The sequence below is a fragment of the Protopterus annectens genome, chromosome 4.part0 (genome assembly GCF_019279795.1).
Source record: "Protopterus annectens isolate FY-2018-M chromosome 4.part0, PAN1.0, whole genome shotgun sequence".
Taxonomy (NCBI): Eukaryota; Metazoa; Chordata; order Ceratodontiformes; family Protopteridae; genus Protopterus; species Protopterus annectens.
Window position 1 is genome coordinate 423,033,842 of NC_056733.1, and position 21,404 is coordinate 423,055,245.

Consider the following 21,404-nt stretch of genomic DNA (forward strand, 5'->3'; position numbering starts at 1 on the left):
ATTCAGCAACCGAAGGGTAAAGGCCACTGAAGAGAAAGTACAGCTGTGTACACTTACCATAACTGTAGAAGTTTGAGTGTATTCACTGCTGCAGTCATCACACTTGGGTTATTCTCCCTGCAGGTAGCCCTCAATTGGCCCAAATAACAGAGACTTAGTATTTCTGCATCGGCTGCTGTCGCTTCAGGACTGACGTCAGGTTGTTAGGGGTATAAAAACAGGCAGCCGATGCCATTACATCAGTTTTTCTTGCCCCAAATGTCAGCAGCCCCCCCCCCCCCAATAGGGAGCTAAGTTATGGTGGGGAAAAACACCACCAGTAAAAAGTAAATACCAATACCCCTGAAAGGGGTGAGTAATAGACATAGAGAGGAGAGAGAGACAGACAAGGGGGCTGGAGGGAGGGAAACCAGGACTGCAACAGTGAATACACTCGAACATCTACATTTATGATAAGTGTACACAACTATACTATGTTTTTCATGTTTCATTGTTGCAGTCATCACACTTGGGTAGATTCCCAAAGCTGAGGAAGGGTGGAGGCAGTCAAGAAGAGTTAGGGCTGTCTAGAATGCCTTGCAGGACTGCTGTTGCAAAACCTGCCCTGGATTTGGAAAAAATGGGCAGGTGGTAATGCTTGGTGAAGAAGGTGTGTACAGAACTCCAGGTAGCAGCTTCCAAGATGTCCCTGGTAGGGACTCCCCTAAGAAATGCTGTAGAGGTAGATGATGCCCTAGTGGAATGTGTTCTGACCTCTAGAGGGGTTGGTTTCCCACAGTGCTTGTAACAGAAATGGATGCAGTGTGCTATCCATTTGGAGATTGTTTATTTTGAAATGGCTTTGCCCTCTGCCCCTGTTGCAAAGCTGACTAGTACCTGGTCAGATTTTCTGAAAGGCTTAGCCCTATCAAGGTAGAATCTAAGCTGTCTGTGCACGTTCAAAGAGTACAGGATCCTTTCCCCTTTGTTTTGAGGATTTGGGAAGAAGGTTGGCAAATGGATAGATTGGTTGAGAGCCACACTAGACACCACTTTAGGCATAAAGGAAGGGTTAGTCCTGAGGGAAACCCTGTCAGCATGGAAAATAATGAAGGGTTCCACGGCCATAAGTGCTTGTAGCTCAGACACTCTTCTAGCTAAAGTGATGGCCAGAAGCAAGGCTGTTTTCCAAGAGAGAAATTTTAACTCTGCTGACGCTCCATGTTCAAAGAGGGGAAGTGTCAGCTTTTTCCAGTACAAAGTTAAGGTCCCTTAAGTTGTCTGCCCCTCTGAGGAACTGTTTGATAACAGGGTGCGAGAAGATAGGTGGCTCAGTGTTGTAATGAGCCGAAATGGCTGAGGCATGTATCTTACTGGATGAGAAAAACAGGCCTTTGTGGAGTAGATCTGCTAAGTAGTCCAGGATTAGAGGCAGGGAGGGCAGAGTTATGTTCTCTCCTTGGCTTGAGTCCAGGAGTAGAACCATTTCCACTTATCAGCATAGGATTACCTTGTACTAGGTCTTCTTGCTTCAAGAATGACATCCAGTACCTGCTTGCTTAGGAATGCTGGGGGAGAATTCAAGGAATAAGCCACGCTGCAAGATTTAGGGTATGCAATTGTGGATGCAAAATCTCTCTCTCCTGCTGAGAGAGCAGGGTTAGGTTCTGTTGTAGGTGCCAAGGTGGCACTGGTGTCAGGCTGCGCAGGAGTGGGTACCAGTGCTGGCATGGCCAGTCCGGGGCAGTCAGGATTGTCCTTTGTCTATCCTGTCTTATTTTGAGTAATACTCTTGGGAGAAGGGGCAGAGGAGGAAAGGCAAAGATGAGATTCACCCACTGAAAGGATAGGGCATCCACTTTCCAGACTTTGCTGTGAGGGTTCCTGGTGCAGAATTTGCTGAGCTGATGGTTGCTGGGGGAGGCAAAGAGATCCACTTCTGGGGTCTCCCATTTCTGAATCAGAAGGTTGAAGGTGCTGGGCTCTAATTGCCACTCATGTGGGTCCAGGAGATTTCTGCTTAAGTCATCTGCCAGTGAGTTTTGTTTGCCTGGCAGGAATTGAGCTTGCAGATGTACTTGCATGTCCAAGGCTGTACTCCATAAGGCCATGGCTAACCTGCAGAGTGGGTAACAGTGGGGTCCCCCCTCCTTGTTGATGTACCACATAACTGTGGTATTGTCCTAGAGAGTAGAGATCTGAAAGCGGTCAGGGCATGCAGTACAGCTAGCATCTCTTTTTGGTTGATGTGCAGATGAATCTGACTTGGGCTCCAGTGGCCCTGGATGCATTTGCCATCCATGTGTGCTACCCAGGCATAGTCTGATGCGTCTGTGGTTAGGGTCTGGGCAGTGTGGGGTTGAGTAAAAGGCAGTCCCTTGTTGTGGGGTTCCATGCTGCTGCCCACCAGAAAAACTCTGTCCTTAGACAGGGTATGATAGGAATGATGGTTTCCAGTTCCTGAGAATGTTGGCACCAAAGACTTTTCACATACCATTGAAGTTTCCCCATATGCAGTCTGGCATATGGAATTAGTAGTATGCATGAGGCCATGAACGTAGGGCCTGCAGGATTTTCCTTGCGGACAGCTGGGTTCTGGTGGTCAATTGAGAGAAGTAGCCTGTCAGAAAGGCTTGTTTTTCTGAAGTGAGGAATGCCATCTAGGATGCTGGGTCCAAGCTTGCTCCCAGGAATACAATCTTTTGACTGGGCACTAGTTTTGATTTCTTTTCGTTCCTGGTGCACCCCAAGGATGTGAGAAGGTTCTTTACAAATGTCAGGTGCAGCAACAGGGTGACTAACCAGGCATCCTTGGCTAGCATAGGTAGAAGTTGTTACAGGGTGAGCATTCTGAATTTTGGTACCAACAGGAAGGTGTTGAGGATTGACAGATCCAGGATTGAGCGGCAAGAGCCCTCTTTTCTGGGTACCAGGAAGAGTCTGGAATAGAATCCTTGACCCATCTGTTCCTCCTAGAGAGCAGGGATAGGAGTTTATTTTGTGCCTCTGCCCACTGGTTTCGAGGAAGATCTGGGAACCCTTTTGGGGTTGGCAGAGAGTGGAAGTAGAATTTGTACCCCTGGGATAAAATGTTGAGGCTCCATCGGTCTTTGGTGATGGACATCCAGTTTTTTGCATGAAGGGCAAGTTTTCCTCCTAGGGGTGCAAGAGGCTGGGCAGAGGTGGGGAGTGGAGGAGAGACGTTGTGAATTCTTACCGTAGGAAGGTGGCTTAGCACTCCCTGCTTTGGGGGTGGGGACACTCCATTGCTTAGATCTCTGCATACCCTGAGACTGTAGTCTGGGTGGTCTGATTCCCCTGGGTCTAGATTGAGGTGGCCTGGAGAGGGCAGGAAAAGATCAGTGTTTCGAAGGGCAATGCCTACTGAATCTAGGAGGCTGCACTTGTAAGAATTCTTTAACTGTCTGCATAGATTTAGCTTTTTCTTCCATCTTTTTAAGAACCTCTTCTGCTTTGGTGTCAAAACGATTGCCTTTGTTCAAAAGGGTGTCTAATAACTTTGATTTGATTTGACATGGTCTGGCAAGGTCTGCTCCTTAAGCCAAGCATATTTTCTCAGTACAGAATCAGTGACTGCTGCCCTGCAAGATGCTTCCAGTGTGTCAAAGCCACACTGCAACGTATGCTTGCTGACTTGACTGGCAGAATGCACAAGTTCCTGTAATTCTTTTTTCTGCATAATCTGAAAAGGTAGCTACTTTTTGCTTAATAAGTTCTATAATATGTTGCGGATACTTCAGCATGTGAAACTGACAATTCAAAGCCCTAATGGCGAGAGTTGCAGAAGTATATACTTTCTTACCCCATCTGTCCAAAGTTCTGGAATCCCTGTCTGAAGGGATGGGATTCTTAGCTGTAGTTGCTTTGATACCTTTAGGCCCAGGGAAATGATCTCTGGGTCAGCAGTAGGATTTCTGAAAAGGAATTTATGAGAGTCAGGTACTCTATAGTACCTGTCTGGTTTCCTAGGAGCAGGGGGTAGAGTATCAGGAGTAAGACTGGGTTCCATAAAGACATCAACAACAAGTTCCAGGACTGGGGGTATTGCTAAAGGCCTATGTTGTGGAAAGTCTAGAAATTCTCTGAGTCTCTTTTTGGACTGAGGATAGTCTTGGCATTCCCAATGGAAATGCTCTCTTAAAGCATGTAAGGTTTCACCAAAAGAAAAATCCTCTGGAGGAGAGGCAGAAGGAATGGATTCCTCTGCATCTGAATCCTCATAAGCAGATAAGGTCATTCCTTCATAACTGGAAACCTTTGAGTCGTCGGACTCTTGGTCTGTTGAAGGGACAGCATCTGACGCAGGATCAAAGACTTTGTTAACCATGCTGACTGAGGGCAACCTGCCAGCAGATTACCCAAATGTAATAACTATAACAGTGAAACACGAACATCCAGGACTGCAACAGTGAATACACAAGAACATCTACATTTATGGTAAGTGTACACAACTGTACTATGTTCTTCGTGTTTCACTGTTGCAGACATCATATTTGGGTAGATTCCCAAAGCTAAGGATGGGAGGAGGCAATTAGATAGCATTAGGACCAGCTATAAGGACCTGCAAGACCGCAGTGGCAAAGCCAGCTCTGGATTTAGAAAAAATTGGCAAGTGGTAATGCTTGGTGACAGTATGTACAGAACTCCAGGTAGCAATTTCTAGGATGTCCCTGGTAGGACACCTCTGAGAAAGGCTGTAGAGGTAGATGCAGCCTTAGTGGAATGTGGTCTTATCCCCTGTGGGGTAGGTTTTACATGGTGCTTATAGCAGAAATTAATGCAATGGCCTATCCACTTAAAATGGTTTGCTTTGAAATGGCCTTCCCCTCTGCCCCTGCAGCAAATGCAACCAGCAGCTGTTCAGATATTCTGAGAGGCTTAGTCCTGTCCAAGTAAAATCTAAGTTGTCTGTGTACATCCAATGAGTGCAGTATTTGTTCCCCTTTGTTCTGTGGATTAGGAAAGAAGATTGGCAAATGAATGGACTGATTAAGGGCCACAATGGATACCACCTTGGGCATAAAGGAAGGATTGGTCCTGAGGGACACCCTGTCCGTATGAAAGATGATGAAAGGCTCCACTGCCATGAAGGCCTGTAATTCAGACACCCTTCTTGCTGAAGTGATGGCTAGAAGGAAGGCTGCTTTCCAAGAAAGGAATTCCAAATCTGCATTTGCAGCTGGCTCAATGGGAGGTAGAGTGAGCTTTTCCAATACAAAGTTAAGGTCCCAGGCTAGAGTGGGGGTTCTCCTGGGTGGTTTTATGTTTTTGGCCACTCTGAGGAATTGCTTCAGCAGTGGATGAGAAAAGAGGGGTGGCTCTGTATTGTAATGTGCTGAAATGGCAGAGGCATTAATTTTAATGGAAGAAAAGGAAAGGCCCTTGTGAAGCATCTCAGTTAAGTATTGAAGAATATGCGGTAAATTGGGCACTGCTGTGCCCATCCCCCAAGTTTGGCTCCAAGAACAGAATCTTTTCCACTTATCAGCATAGGATTTTCTAGTACTAGGCCTCCTTGCCTCCAGAATGACATCCATCACTTGCTTACTGAGGGATGGTAACGGAGAGATCAGGTAATTAGCCAAGCTGCAAGGTTCAGGGTTTGAAGCTGTGGGTGCAGAATCTGGCCCTCCTGCTGGGACAGCGCGGCAGGGGTCTGAGGCAGGTGCCATGGTGCTAGCAGTGAGACACTGCGCAAAAGGGGGTACCAGTGTTGGCGTGGCCAGTCTGGTGCAATCAGTATTGGCCTTGGTTTGTCCTGTTTGATCTTTAGTAGCACTTTAGAGAGGAGAAGCAGAGGGGGAAAAGGCATAAATTTATAGTTTTTTCCAGGTGAAGGACAGGGCATCCACTTTCCAAGCTTGTTTGCGGGGAGTCCTTGTGTAGAATTTATCCAATTGTTAGTTCTGAGGGGAGGCAAACAGGTCTATCGCTGGGTTCCCCCATTTGTTTCTCAACATGCTGAATATCTTTGCTTCCAGTTTCCACTTGTGGGGGGTCCATGAGATTTCTGCTTCGGTTGTCTGCCAGTGTATTTAGCTTTCCTGGCAGGAATTGAGCCGGTAGGTGCACATGGTAGCTCAAGGCTGTGTTCCACAGAGCCAAGGCTAGTCTGCAGAGAGGGTATGAGTGGGTTCCCACCCTGCAGTGTTGTTGTCCGTCTTTACCAATAATTGTCCTGGAAGACTGTGATCCTTGAAGGCTGTCACAGCATTCTGTACAGCTAACATTTCTTTTTGATTGATATGCAGGTGCATTTGACATGGGTTCCATTTGCCCTGAATGCACTTCCCTGTCAAGTGAGCCCCACATGCATAGCCTGATGAGTCTGTTAGGGTTTGGGCGGCAGGAGGGTAGAGTGAATGGCAGTCCCTTGTTTTGGTGGCAGGCCTCTGCCCACCAAAGGAACTCTTCTAGGTCCTGAGAATGTTGACACCATAGGCTTTTTAGATACCATTGTAGTTTCCTCATATGCAGTCTTGCATATGAAATTAGTAGAATGCAAGAGGCCATGAACCCCAGGGCTTGCAGTATTTTCCTTGTAGATAGCTGGGTTTTTGTGGCTAGTAGTTTGAAGTAGGCTGTCAAATGAACTTGTCTCTCCGGCGTGAGGTAGGCCATCCGGGAAGTTGTATTCAACCTTGTTCCCAGGAATACAATTTGTTAGCAGGGTACAAGATGTGATTTATTTTCATTTATGGTGCACCCCAGATAAGTTAGCAATTTCTTTACAAATGCCAGATGATTTAATAGTATGTCCTGGCTTTCTGCCTGAATTAGACAATCGTCCAGGTATGGGCATATTTGAATATTTCTTTGCCTTCAAAATGCAATGACTGGAGTTAGGCACTTTGTGAATACCCTGGGTGCAGTAGATAAGCCAAAGGGCAGTGCAGAGAAAGTACAGTTGTGTACGCTTACCATAATGTAGATGTTTTAGTGTATTCATTGTTGCAGTCATGACATTTGGGGTTATCTGCTTGCAGCAGCCCTCAGTCCGCTTGATTAACAAAGTCTTGGGTCCTGCGTCGGTTGCTGCCACTTCTTCCGTGACATCAGGTCGTCATAGGTATAAAACATACAGCTGACACCATTAAATCAGTTTTTCTTGCCCCAGATGTCAGGTGCCCCCCATCTGTAAATATACAAGGTTATACCTCCAACAAAAAAGCAAATACACCAAAAAGCTTTGAGCATAGTAAAGGAGTGTAGAGGTATAGCCAAAAGAAGTAAGGGGGCTGGAGGGAGGGTAACCAGGACTGCAACAGTGAATACACTCGAACATCTACATTTATGGTAAGCATACACAACTGTACTATGTTCTTCATGTTTCACTGTTGCAGTCATCACATTTGGGTAGATTCCCAAAGCTAAGGATGGGAGGAGGAATTTAGATAGCATTAGGACCAGCTATAAGGCCCTGCAAGACTGCAGTGGCAAAGACAGCTCTGGATTTAGAGAAAATTGGCAGATGGTAATGCTTGGTGGAAGTATGTACAGAACTCCAGGTAGCAGCTTCTAGGATGTCCCTGGTAGGGACGCCTCTGAGAAAGGCTGTACAGTTAGATGCAGCCCTGGTTGAGTGGCGTCTGATCCCCTATGGGATAGGGTTTTTCATGGTGCTTGTAGCAGAAATGAATGCAGTGGCCTATCCATTTTGAAATGGTTTGTTTTGAAACAGCCTTCCCCTCTGCCCCTGCAGCAAATGCCACCAGCAGTTTTTCAGATTTCCTTTGAGGTTTAGTCCTGTCCAAGTAGAATCTAAGTTGTCTGTGCACAACTAAGGAGTGCAGTATCCGTTCCCCTTTGTTCTGTGGACTAGGAAAGAAGGTTGGCAAATGAATGGACTGATTAACGGCCACACTGGATACCACCTTGGGCATGAAGTAGGGATTGGTTCTGAGGGACACCCTGTCCGCATGAATGATGATGAAAGGCTCCACTGCCATAAGGGCCTGTAATTCAGATACCCTTCTTGCTGAAGTAATTGCTAAAAGGAAAGCGGTTTTCCAAGAAAGGAATTTTAAGTCTACAGTAGCAGCTGGCTTGAAAGGAGGAAGAGTGAGTTTCACCAATACAAAGTTAAGATCCCAGGCTGGAGTTGGAGCTCTCCTGGGTGGTCGTAAATATTTGGCCCCTCTGAGGAACTGCTTGAGCAGTGGATGAGAGAAGAGAGGAGGTTCTGTGTTATAATGAGCTGAAATGGCTGAGGCTTGAATTTTGATGGAGGAGAAAGACAGGCGCTTGTGAAGCATCTCAGTTAAGTATTGTAAAATCTGAGGTAAACTGGGCACTGCTGTGCTAATCCCTTGAGATTGGTTCCAGGCACAGAATCTTTTCCATTTTTCAGCATAAGATTTTCTAGTACTAGGCCTCCTTGCCTCTAAAATGATATCCATCACTGGTTTACTGAGGGATGGTAAAGGAGAGATTAGGTAATTAGCCAGGCTGCTAGGTTCAGTGTTTGAAGCTGAGGGTGCAGAATCTGGTTCTCCTGCTGAGACAATAGGGTAGGAGTCTGAGGCAGGTGCCATGGGGCCAAAAGTGACACACTGTGCAAGAGGGGGTACCAGTTTTGGCGTGGCCAGTCTGGTGCAATCAAAATCGTCCTTCGTTTGTCTTGTTTGATCTTTAGTAGCACTTTGGAGAGCAGAGGCAGAGGAGGAAAGGCATAAACTGATAGGTTTTTCCAGCTGAAGGACAGAGCATCCACTTTCCAAGCTTGTTTGTTGGGAGTCCTTGTGCAAAAGTTGTCCAACTGATAGTTCTGGGGGGAGGTAAACAGGTCTATATCTGGGCTCCCCCATTTGCTTGTCAAAATGTTTAAAATCCTTGGTTCCAGTTTCCACTCGTGTGGGTTCATGAGGTTTCTGCCTAGTTCGTCTGCTAGTGTATTTAGTTTTCCAGGCAGGAATTGAGCTTGTAGATGCACTTGGTAGCTCAGGGCTGTGTTCCATAATGCCATGGCTAGTCTGGAGAGGGGGTAAGAATGAGTACCCCCCCCTGCTTGTTTATGTACCACATAATAGTGGTGTTGTCCGTCTTTACCATTAATTGTCCTGGAAGAATGTGGTCCTTGAAAGCAGTCAGAGCATTCTGTGAAGCTAACATTTCTTTTTTGATTGATATGCAGGTGCATTTGACTTGGGTCCCATTTGCCCTGAATGCACTTTCCTGCCAGGTGAGCCCCCACGTCTGTTGTTAGGGTTTGGGCGGCAAGGGGTAGTGTGAATGGTAGTCCCTTGTTTTGGCAGCAGGCCCCTGCCCACCAAAGGAACTCTAGGCATAGGCAAGGTATGATAGGAATCATTGCTTCTAGGTCCTGAGAATGTTGACACAATAGGCTTTTTAGTTACCACTGTAGTTTCCTCGTATGCAGTCTTGCATGTGGAATTAGAAGAATGCAGGAGGCCATGAAATCCAAAGGCTTGTAGTATTTGCCTTGCAGATAAGCAGGGTTTTTGTGGCCACTAGTTTGAAGTAGGTTGTCAAATGAATTTGTTTCTCTGGCGTGAGGAAAGCCATCTGGGAAGTTATATTCAAGCTTGCTCCCAGGAACATAATTTGTTGACAGGGTAGCAGGTGTGCTTTCTTCTCGTTTATGGTGTACCCCAGACAAGTTAGCACCCTTTGTACAAAGGCCAGATCATTCAAAAGTATGTCCTGGCTTTCTGCCTGAATTAGACAATCATCCATGTATGGGTATATTTGAATATTTCTTTGCTTGCAAAATGCAATGACTGGAGCTAGGCACTTCGTGAATACCCTGGGCGCAGTACATACGCCAAAGAGCAGTGCAGAGAACTGACAGTGCGTGTAGCCTGCTTTGAAGCGTAGGTACCTTCTGCAAGATTCCCTGATTGGGATGTGCAGGTATGCTTCCTTTAAATCTAGTGTTGCCAACCAGGCGTCTTTGCCTAGCATAGGGAGCAACTGGTAAAGAGTCAGCATCTTGAATTTTGGAATCACCAAAAAGGTGTTTAGAATAGACAGATCCAGGATAGGACGCTAAGAATTGCTTTTTCTGGGTACCAGGAAAAGTCTTGAGTAGAAACCTTGCCCATTTTCCTCTTCTGGTACAAACTGAATAGCCCCCATGCTTAAGAGAGAAAGTACTTGATTTTGCGTCTCTGCCCACTGATTTGGGAACAGATCTGTCCACCTGCTTGGTGCTGGTAAAGTGTGGAAGTGAAATTTGTATCCCTGAGACACTATTTAAAACCCATTTGTCCTGGGTAATGAGCTCCCAGTTCTTTGCATGAAGACCACTCTTTCCTCCCAAAAGGGCAGTCAGTTGAGAAGTGCTTGGAAGTTTTCAAAAGAAGTCATTGAGACAGTTTACCACAGGGGGGAGTTTTATTACTCCCAGATTTGGAAGTGGAGGCCCCCCACTGCTTAGTCCTGTGCGTACCCTGGGACTGAAGCCTTGGAGCTCTGCTGGATCTGGGTTTGGACTGAGAAGGTCTGGAAGAGGCAGGAAAGGACCAATTCTCGGAAGACCAATGCCTACTAAACCTTGGAGGTTGTACTTGTAAAAAATCTTTAACAGTTTGCTTAGATTTAGCTTTTTCCTCCATCTTTTTAAGAACTTCTTCTGCCTTGTTGCCATACAGGCGGCCCTGGTTTAAGGGAGCATCCAGTAATACCGCTTTAACGTGATCTGGCAAGGATTGCTCCTTATGCCAAGCGTGCCTTTTAAGTACAAACCCAGTTACAGCAGCTCTGTAAGATGCCTGTAGTGAATCAAAACCACATTGCAAAGTATGTTTTCCAACCTGTTCAGCTGAATGCAGTAAATCCTGTAAATCTTTATTTTCAGCACAATCAGGAATTAACATAATTTTCGGGTCTATATCAGAACATCGAAGTATTAAAACTTAGAATGTTCTGATATCAAACACTAGTCAGCGAAGCTGCAGAGCAGTGAATTCTTTCCTCGGGAAAGAATTCGGTTGGCCGTTTCTGTGGCTTCGCTATTCTTAGTGCTGTGGTGGAAAGTTATGGGTTGGGTTCAGGTAAGTGTGCGACTGTTTGTACGTTAGGGTTAGGGGTGGGTTAAGTGAGTTAGAGTGCAGGTTAGGCATGTGTGCGATAGTGACAAACTTTAAGGTTCGGGGCGGGTTAAGTGAGTTAGGGTTAGAGCGCGGGTTAGGCGAGTGTGTGACAGTGACGGACCTTAGGTTAGGGTTTGGGTTAAGGTAAGTGGGTAGATATAGTAGTGTATGTTTAGTTTAGTGTAGCGTTAGATGTAGTAATTTAAGTGCATGTGTGTGGTTGCTGTTTGTTTGATGTACTTGTGTTGTGTGTATATGTTTCAGAGTAGCAAATATTTTTCCATGGGAAAAAAATTGCTGTTCTAAATGTTCGATATTTTCATGTTTAGATGATTTGGGGCCGATGAAATAGCATTCGTTATTTTCACCTTTTGATAACGTGATATAAACACTCATTTTCTGTTTAAGCAATCCAATAATATGCTGCTGATACTTTAACATATGAAACTGGCAGTTTAAGGCCCTAATGGCCAAAGTTGCAGAAGTGTATACCTTCTTACCCCATCTATCTGGCGCCCTGGAATCTCTATCAGAGGGGGTAGGGTTTTTGGCAGTAGTAGCCTTAATCCCCTTGGGTCCCTGTGAAATGGTCTCGGGATCCGCAGTAGGATTTTTAAAAAGGAACTTCTGAGAGTCAGGTACCCTGGGCACAGTAGATAAGCCAAAGGAAAGTGCAGAGGACTGATAGTGCATGGAGCCTGCCCTGAAGCATAGGTATTTCCTGCAAGATTCCCTTATTGGAAATTGCAGATAAGCGTCCTTTAAATCTAAGGTTGCTAACCAGGCATCTTTGCCTAGCATAGGAAGCAGCTGTTGAAGTGTTTACATTTTGAATTTTGGGATTACCAAAAAGGTGTTTAGAATAGAGAGGTCCAGGACAAGATGCCAGGAGCTGTCTTTTCTGGGTACCAGGAAAACTCGAATAAAAACCTTGTTCCCTTTCTTCTGCTGGGACAGGTTGAACAGCCCTGACACTTAGAAGAGAGAGAAACTGTTGTTGAGCCTCTGCCCAATGATTTGGTGGTAAGTCTGGCTAACCCTTTGGGGTTGGTAGGGTGTGGAAATGGAATCTGTATCCTTGGAAAACTATATTTAAAACCCAATTGTCCTGGGTAATGAGTTCCCAGATTTTTGCATTCAGGGCACACTTTCCTCCTAAGGGAACATGCAGTTGAGCAGGGCATGGAAGGGTTAAGGTTAAGTCATTGTGACATTTTTCCATAGGGGGGGTGTCTTACTACGTCCTGTTTTGGAAGTGGGAGCCGCCCACTGCTTAGGACTGTGTGTAGCCTGAGACTGTAACCTAGGTGGTCTGCTGTTCCTGGGTTTGGACTGAGAAGGCCTGGAAGAGACTGGAAAGGACCAATTCTTTGAAGGCCAATGCCTACTAAATCTGGGATGCTGTATGTGCAAGAAATCTTTAACAGTTTGCATAGATTTAGCTTTTTCCTCAATCTTTTTGAGGACGACTTCTGCTTTGTTGCCAAACAGGCAGTCTTGGTTTAAGGGAGCATCCAGTAATTTAGCTTTAACATGATCTGGCAAGTTTTGCTCCTTAAGCCAAGCATGCCTTCTAAGTACAGACCCAGTGACAGTAGCCCTGCAAGATGCTTCTAATGAATCAAAACCACATTACAAAGTATGTTTACCAACTTAATGCATTAAATCCTGTAATTCTGTGTGTTCAGCACAGTCAGGAATCAACATAATTTTCTGTTTAAGTAGTCCCATAATATGCTGGTGGTACTTTAACATATGAAACTGGCAATTTAAAGCCCTAATAGCCAAAGCAGCAGAAGTGTATACCTTATTATCCCATCTGCCCAAGGCCCTAGAATCTCTATCAGAAGGGGTAGGATTTTTGGCACCTGTAGCCTTAATACCCTTTGGTCCTTGGGAAATGGTTTATGGATCCGCAGTAGGATTCTTGAAGAGGAACTTATGAGAGTCAGGTACTCTGCAGTACCTGTCAGGTTTTCTGGGAACTGGATGTAAAGTGTCTGGGGACAGGCTGGATTCCAAGAAGGTATCATCTACAATGTCTAGAACAGGAGGGATAGCTAAAGGCCTGTATTGAGGAAGGAGTAAGAATTCCCTACGCCTCTTTTTGGAGTCAGAGTAATCCTGGCTTAACCAGCGGAAATGCTCCCTAAGAGTGTGTAAGGTTTCACCAAAAGAAATATCTTCTGGAGGGGAAGCAGAGGGAATGGAATCCGCTGCATCAGAATCCTCATAGGTAGATAAGGGCAAACTTTGGTAATCAGAAGAAACAGAAATATCAGAATCCTGATCAGAAGAATCAGAAGGAAAATCAGTTCCAGGTCTCTTAGAGGGGGAAGGCTGGCTTCCCCTAATTAAAGTAATAAGGTCTTCAGCCATTCTAAGCATTTGTTTTTTAGGCATATGGGCCTGGCCATGCGGTTTGGGCATCAGTTTTCTAGGTGTGGGTCGAGTTTTAGGCCTGGATGAAGAAGATGGCGTCAGTTTAAAATGCAAATCTGAATACACCCTCAAAAGCTGGTGCCTGCACAGTGGCTCTGGACCCATCCAAGGTAGAGACATCTGCAAGTTCCATAGTCGAAGAAGCATGTCGCAGCATACAGGACTCCGAATGGGTCTCAGTATAGGCCTGCGAATCTGAAGTAGCGGGCATCAGGGGCTGCCAAAGCACCTCACTGAGTACCGGCAAACTGGCGACTAGCTTAACGGAAGTGTCGTTGGCAGTTTTGGACCTATGCGGTCTGTCTCTCTTTATCCTTATGATTTTTTCAGAATATCGGTAGTCGGATGGCTTACCGAAGCCATTTTTGGATAGTTATACAGAGTACCAAAATAATTTACTACAAAAATAGACAGACGACGAATAGTTCGGGGGTTGAAGAAGGCACAAAACTGACAGTGAGGGACGTCGTGGTCTGGGCCTAAGCAAGGAATGCAGTACGAATAAAAATCTTTATGAGGTATTTGCTTTCCACAGGTAAGACACTTGTTAACTTTTACTGACATCGGTTAAGAGCAAGAAAAAGGATCCCCAATGGGTTCATAGGTAGGGGTACTTAGCTTTTTTGAAGACTTTGGTTCTGAAACTGGAAAACAAAAATTTCAGAAGTCAGCCGACCAGCACTTGTGAACTGCTTCTGCTTCGGGCACTGCGAGGCAAGAGAGACTGATGTAATGGCGTTGGCTGCATGTTTTATACCTCTGACGACCTGACATCATGGAAGAAGAGACAGCATCCGATGCAGGAATACAAGACTCTGGTATTCAGGCCGGCTGAAGCCAGATAAACCAAATGTAATGAATGCAACAGTGAAACATGAAGAACATTCATTGTTTCCAGGTCCTGAGAATGTCAACACCACAGACTTTTTAGATACCACTGAAGTTTCCTCATATGCAGTCTTCTTGCATATGGAATTAACAGAATGGAAGAGGCCATGAACCCCAGGGCTTGCAGTATTTTCCTTGCAGACAGCTGGGGTTTTGTGGCCAATGGTTTGAAGTAGGTTGTCAAGTAAACTTGTTTTCTGGAGTGAGGAATGCCATCTGGGAAGCTGTGTTCAAGGCTACTCCCAGGAATACAATCTGTTGGCAGGGTAAGAGGTGTGATTTCTTCTCGTTGATGGTGTACCCCAGTGAGGTTAGAAGTCTCCCTACAAATGCCAGGTGTTGTAATAGCAAGTCCTGACTCTCTGCCTAAATCAGGCAATCATCCAAGCATAGGTAAATTTGAATATTTCTCTGCCTGCAAAATGTAATGGCTGGAGCTAGGCACTTTGTGAATACCTTGGCTGCAGTAGATAAGCCAAAGGGAAGTGCAGAGAACTGATAGTGCATGGAGCCTGCCCTGAATCGTAGTTATTTTCAAGCAGGATTACCTTATTGGGATGTGCAGGTAAGCTTCTTTTAAGTCTAGGGTTGCCAGCCAGGCATCCTTGGCTAGCATAGGAAGCTGTTGAAGAGTTAGCATTTTGAATTTTGGAACCACCAGAATGGTGTTGAGAATAGACAGGTCCAGGATAGGATGCCAGGAGTTTTCTTTTCTGGAAACCAGGAACAGTCTTGAATAAAAACCTTGTCCCCTCTGTTCTGCTGGGACAGGTTGAATAGCCATGATACTGAGGAGAAAGAGCACTTGCTTTTGGGCCTCCACCCAGTGGTTTGGGGGGGGGGGTCTGGCCATCCACTTGGGGATGGGAGTGAGTGGAAGTGGAATCTGTATCCTAGGGAAACTATGTTTAAAACCCATTTATCTTGGGTAATGAGTTCTCAGTTTTTTGCATGCAGGGTGAGTTTTCCTCCTAAGGGAGCAAGTAGTTGAACAAGCTTTGGAAGAGTTAAGGATAAGTCATTGTGACATTTTTCCATGGGGGGGTGGGGTGGCTTACTACTCCCTGCTTTGGAAATGGGAGCCCCCACTGCTTAGATCTGTGCATAGCCTGAGACTGAAATCTTGGTGGTCTGCTGCTCCTGGGCTTGGACTGGGAAGGCCTGAAAGGTACTGTAAAGGACCAGTTCTTTGAAGGCCAATGCGTTCTGAATCTAGGTGGCTGTACTTGTAAGAAATCTTAAACAGTTTGCATAGATTTAGCTTTTTTCCTCCTTTTGAGGATTACTACTGCTTTGTTGCCAAAAAGGCGCTTGTGTTTTAAGGATGCATCCAGTAATTTAGCTTTAACATGATCTGGAAAGTTTTGTTCCTTAAGCCAAGCATGCCTTCTAAGTACAGACCCAGTGACAGAAGCCCTGCAAGATGCTTCTAAAGCATCAAAACCACATTGCAAAGTATGTTTTCCAGCTTGGTCAGCAGAATGCATTAACTCTTGTAAATCTTTGTTTTCAGCACAGTCAGGAATCAACATAATTTTCTGTTTAAGTAGTCCCATAATATGCTACTGATACTTTAACATATGGAACTGGCAATTTAAAGCCCTAATGGCCAAAGTAGACGAAGTGTATATTTTCTTACCCTATCTGTCTAAAGCTCTTGAGTCCCTATCAGAAGGGGTATGGTTTTTGGCAGTAGTAGCCTTAATGCCTTCTGGTCCTTGGGAAACTGTCGCTGGATCCACAGTAGGATTCTTGAAGAGGAATTTGAGAGAGTCAGGTACTCTGCAGTACCTGTCACGTTTCCTGGGAGCTGGAGGCAAAGTGTCTGGGGTAAGGCTGGATTCCAAGAAAACATCTACAATCTCCAGAACAGGAGGGATAGCTAGTGGCCTGTGTTGAGGCAGGTTTAAAAATTCCCCAAGTCTCTTTTTGGACTGAGAATAGTCCTGGCTTTCCCAACGGAAATGCTCCCTAAGGGAAGAAGATTGTTAATTTTTTTCTGACATCGGTTAGAGCAAGAAAAAAAGGATCCCCAACGGGGCACTTATCTTTTTTAAGACTTCAGGTCTGAAGCTCGAAAATGAAAATTTCAGGAGTCGGCCGACCGGCACCACACGGCAAGAAAGACTGATGTAATGGTTTCGACTGCATGTTTTATACCCCTGACGACCTGATGCCATGGAAGAAGCGACAGCATCAGATGCACAAATCCGAAGACTCTGATATTCAGGCCGGCTGAGGGCTACCTGCAGGCAAATAACTCCAAATGTGATGACTGCAACAGTGAAACACGAAGAACATCTCTCCGCGTCTCTTTTTAGACTGTGGGTAGTCGACTCTCCCATTTGAAATGCTCTCTTAAAAGTATGCAGGGTTTCCCTAAAGGAAAAATCCTCTGGGGGAGAGGCTGAAGGAACAGATTCTCTGCATCAGAATTCTCATATGTAGAGAGGGGCTGTCTGTCTTCATAGTCAGATGCATCAGATTCATCTGACTCTTGTTCAGACAAAACGTCTGCAGACAGATCTCTCTTTCTTTTTGAGGGAGTGGCTTGGCTTCCTCTAATCAGCATGATAAAGGTCCTCTGCCATTCTAGGCATCTGTGAGTGAGGCAAGGGAGCAGGCGCCAAAGAACAGCTGGAAGGGGGTTTCTTGGGGGTGGTTCAACCCTTGGTCTAAGGAACTCAGTCGGTTTATAAAGAACGGAAGCCGTGAAAGAAGGCGTCAGTTTATGTCTGGATTCGGTGTTGTGAAGGACTTCCTCGGAAGCTGGTGCCTTCACAGCGACTCCGGACCCAGCCAAGGTAGAGACGACTGCAGGATCCTTAGAAGAGGAAGAGTTCTGCAGCATACCAGACTCCGAAAGGGTCTCAGTAGATGGCTGTGAATTAACTGAAGCGGGCATCAGAGGCTGCGAATTTCGTCTCACTGAATTCCGGAGGACCGACTACCAGCTTGGCGGCAGCATTGTCGGAAGGTTTAGTCCTGTGCGGTCTGTCTCTGTCTTTATCTTTACGTTTTTTCAGGTGGTCTGCTGTCGGATGGCTTACAGAAGCCATATCGGAATTCGAGGACTGTAAACGGAAATATCTGCCTACAATAAGGGCCCAACGATGAATAGTTCTGGCGTTAAAGCACAGAACTGACAACGAGGGACGTCTTGGTCTGGGCCTAGACAAGTGACACAGTAGGAATGGAAGGCCCCTTGTGGTATCTGCTTTCCACCGGCAAGACAGTTATTAACTTTTTCTGACTTCGGTTAGTGTAAGAAAAAAGGATCCCCAATGGGGTACTTAGGATTTTGAAGACTTCAACTTCAATTCGGAAACGAGGTAGTGGCCGACTGGCACTCGTGCGAATTGCTTCTGCTTCGGGATCCACGGCAAGAAAGACTGATAATGGAGTTGGCTGCCTTCCTTTATACCCCTGATGACCTGACGTCAGTCTTCCAACGTCAGCAACTGACGCAGAAATACTAAGTCTTTGGTATTCAGGCCGGCCGAGGGCTACCCCAGCAGGGATAACCCAACTGTGATAACTGCAACAGTGAAACACGAAGAACATCTGGACTGTAGTATACTTCTTTTTTTTTTTCTTAGGAAGGCAAAATCTGAATAAAAAGGAGCTCACCAAACAGCAAAGTACAAAGTTATTCAGGATCTAACCATTTATATAATTCACAGGATCACAGACCAACCAACTAACACACCTAAATAAAAAAATGAGAGAACTCAAAAGGCAGAGGTGAAAGGCTGAAAGAACCCGAAGGTAGACAAAAATTCACTTATCTGAGTGGATCTTCGATGGAGTGCTTCTGACACTGGAAGTGGCAAAAGAGATATGAAGAGTCTCCGGCAGGCAAGCAATTATGGGACAGATCATCAAGTTTTGGAGTTTGAGGATTGTGAGATTGACGGCGTCATCTCCAATTACACAATGGGTGAGACAAACGGAAAAGAACACTGAATTGAAAGATTAAATTATTTTACTCCTTGTACGTTGTTTAAGTGCATGCTGTGGATCTTAGGTTTGCATTTATAAACAGAAGTAAATTATACAGCATACATTTCCAATGAAGGTAGAAATATAGCATGAGAAACGGAGAAACATGACGGGTGTAATTATATGAAAACATTCTTACAATCGCCCCAACATTATATATGTCAAACACTGACGGAGTGGAATGTAAGGAGGGTGCTACAAAAAAAATCCATCACCAAGCTCTCAACTCTCTTGAGCTTAAACAGTGAAAAGTTTAAGCATTGCTCTCAGAGAATGTACTTAATGTGGAAATAAAAATAAATGAAAAGAAACCCTGACATAGTAGGGCTGGCGAAATCATCTTCCTTTTCAATATAAATCAGTAAACGGAGGGAATGGCATGGTACTTGGTGTAAACTACATGTAATTCTGCATCTGATGGCTGGTTGACTATGATGTAATATCTGATCAATAAAATAGTTTCACAGGTCACTCTTTGGGAAAAGACATGTAACAAAATATATTTTTTCCACCTAAAACTTCATCTGCTGAAGTGCATTTACTTAATTTTCAACTTATTTTTCTTCCTCATCTGACAGAGCAACTCTATTAAAACTCAGGCTGGCCAAAATAAGACCATCTGAAATTGCAATGTAATAACTCAAAAGAAAAAAAAAAAGTCCTGACCATAAGAAGAAAATTTACAAAAAAAAAGCAAAACAGAAAAAGTGACAACTAATGTGTACAGACCTCAATTGTCCGATAATATGGATCCAGCAGTAGTTTAGCCAGGGCAACAATTTGTGGAGTGCGATCCCACCCATCAGAACAGTGTACCAAGACAGGTCGATGGTCTCTGTTTACTGCATGGATCACCACCAAGGCAGACTTGAGCAGCACTGACAGGTGCTGCAGCCACTTTGTACTTTCTAGTGCAGACAGCCAACTGCAAAAGGATAATAAAGACAAAGCATAATGGAAATTTTTATAAAGGACAATATTAATATGGACAATGCAGCATAAAAAGAAGTTATGTACCTACCTTAACATTCCATTTTTATTGTCCATCTTGCCTTCCTTCTTGCTGGTTGGGTTCGGAGGCGAGGATCAGCTCCCACTCAGCCAATTTACTATAGCCTGAGAGCTTTTACTGGTTCGAGGCTAACCCCTATCCCAACATGCCTAGCGGTAGCTACCCAGATCTCATTTGTAATAGCCCACACTAGACATACATAGTAAAAAAACAAATTTTACTAAGCTCTTAAACATTTAAGATAGGAAGGAAAGAGGAAAAACAAGGCATGGTTAACTAACCTGGTATGTCAGCAGGAAACTCAGCCAGTGTAACCAATAAAGGAACTCCTCTCGAACCTCCAGGAAGGGGGAAGGAGGGGAGGACGCAAGAAGGAAGGCGAGATGAAGGACAACAAACATGGAATGTTATGGTAGGTACATAACTTCTTTAAGTTATGTTGTCCCATCTCACCTTCATTCTTGCTGGTTGGGAGCAAGTCCCCAGCACCTGGTTCTTGGGTGGTTCACTGGAACAAACTCTTCAGGACCGTGGAACCAAAGGATGCCCTACTCCAGGAGACCACATCCACTCTGTAATGAGGGATAAAGGTATGAGGATTTGCCCTTGTTGCTGCTGCACAGACTGAATCTAAAGGCAATTTAGCTTGGAAGGCTACAGAGGTGGCTAAGGCCCTGGTTGAGTGCCCTCTGGCCCTTCCCTGGAAGTGTCTTTTTATGCAAATCATATGAATAACTGATTGTGTCCGACAGCCATTTTAATAAGGTCATTTTTGAAACTGGAGAACCTTGTTTATTGTCAGCCAAGAATACAAACAATTGGTCTGACTTTCTAAGGTGCTTGGTCCTGTGTAAATAAAAATGTAATTGTCTATTAACATCCAATTGGTGGAATCTATACTCTGCCTTGCTGCCGTAATTGGGGAAGAACACAGGAAGCTCAATGAATTGATTTAAGTTGTACTTTGAACATACCTTTGGCAAGAAGGAAGGATTGGTCCTAAGAGAGAGTATCTTTGTGAAAAATTAGATACGGCGGGAGAATAGACAAAGCATGTAATTCAGAAGCCCATCTAGCTGGGGTTATAGCAACGAAGAAGAGGGTTTTCCAATATACAAATTTCAGGAGACAAGATGCTGCTCGTTCAAAAGGTGGAAGAACCATAGAAGCTAAAATCAAGTTTAGGTCCGGGGGGGGGGGGGGGGGGATCTCTTACCGGGGCCGTAAAAGGGTTGTACCTTGTACGAATGCTCTGCACAACTTATGGGACATGATGTTAGAACCCAAGTCTCATACATGAAAATAGGAGATGGCAGCTAGTTGGACCCCAACAGTAGCTGCAGCTGCCCCTCTTTCGAAGGTTTCGGCCAGAAAATTAAGAATCTTGTGAACAGGAATCAATGTCATTACTCTTCACCCAATAAGAGAACCTCTTCCATTTGCTAGTGTAAATCCTCCTGGTAGTGGGCTTGTGAGAGGACACTAGGATGTGTTATACAGCCGGGGAAATGTTTGGGAGTCTGGCTAAGACTGGAAGTGGAGGAACCAAGCAGTCAGCTTGAGAGTTTGTAGGGAAGGATGAAGCCCACCCTACTGATGCATCAGGAAGTCCAGAACTGGGTCCAGTATCCAAGGCTCCAGCTGAAGATGATGGCGAAGAAACGGGAAGCATATCTGACGAGGCCAGTAAGAAGCAATGAGGATGAGTTTGCAACCCAGCAACTTTGCTTTCTGAAGTACCTTTGGAATTAGAGGGAAACGTGGGAAAGGTGTGGAGTAGTCCCGGAGGCCAATTGTGAACAAGTGCATCCCTGGGTGACTGTCCTGGAGGGGAGACTAGGGCGAAGTAGCTGCTGCAATTATTAAGAGTGGCAAAAAGATCGCAGCATGGCTGGCCCCATTTGTGAAAAATCAAGTCCGCAACTTCTTGCTTCAAAGATCACTCATGAGGCATGAGGATAGCCCTGCTGAGACTGTCCGCTATCACGTTGGATTTTCCAGGAATG

At 45.1% G+C, this 21,404-nt stretch overlaps 1 protein-coding gene across 7 annotated transcripts in view; it reads right to left on the reverse strand.

The window, feature by feature from the left end:
* MTMR3 (myotubularin related protein 3) overlaps window positions 1–21,404 on the reverse strand; it is a 2,239,538-nt gene that overhangs the window by 744,782 nt on the left and 1,473,352 nt on the right. For all 7 annotated transcript variants that reach the window (XM_044068370.1, XM_044068372.1, XM_044068373.1 and 4 more), the window contains one exon: window positions 19,116–19,311. In XM_044068370.1, the coding sequence (XP_043924305.1) occupies window positions 19,116–19,311 (196 nt within the window). The remainder of the gene's footprint in view (window positions 1–19,115; window positions 19,312–21,404) is intronic.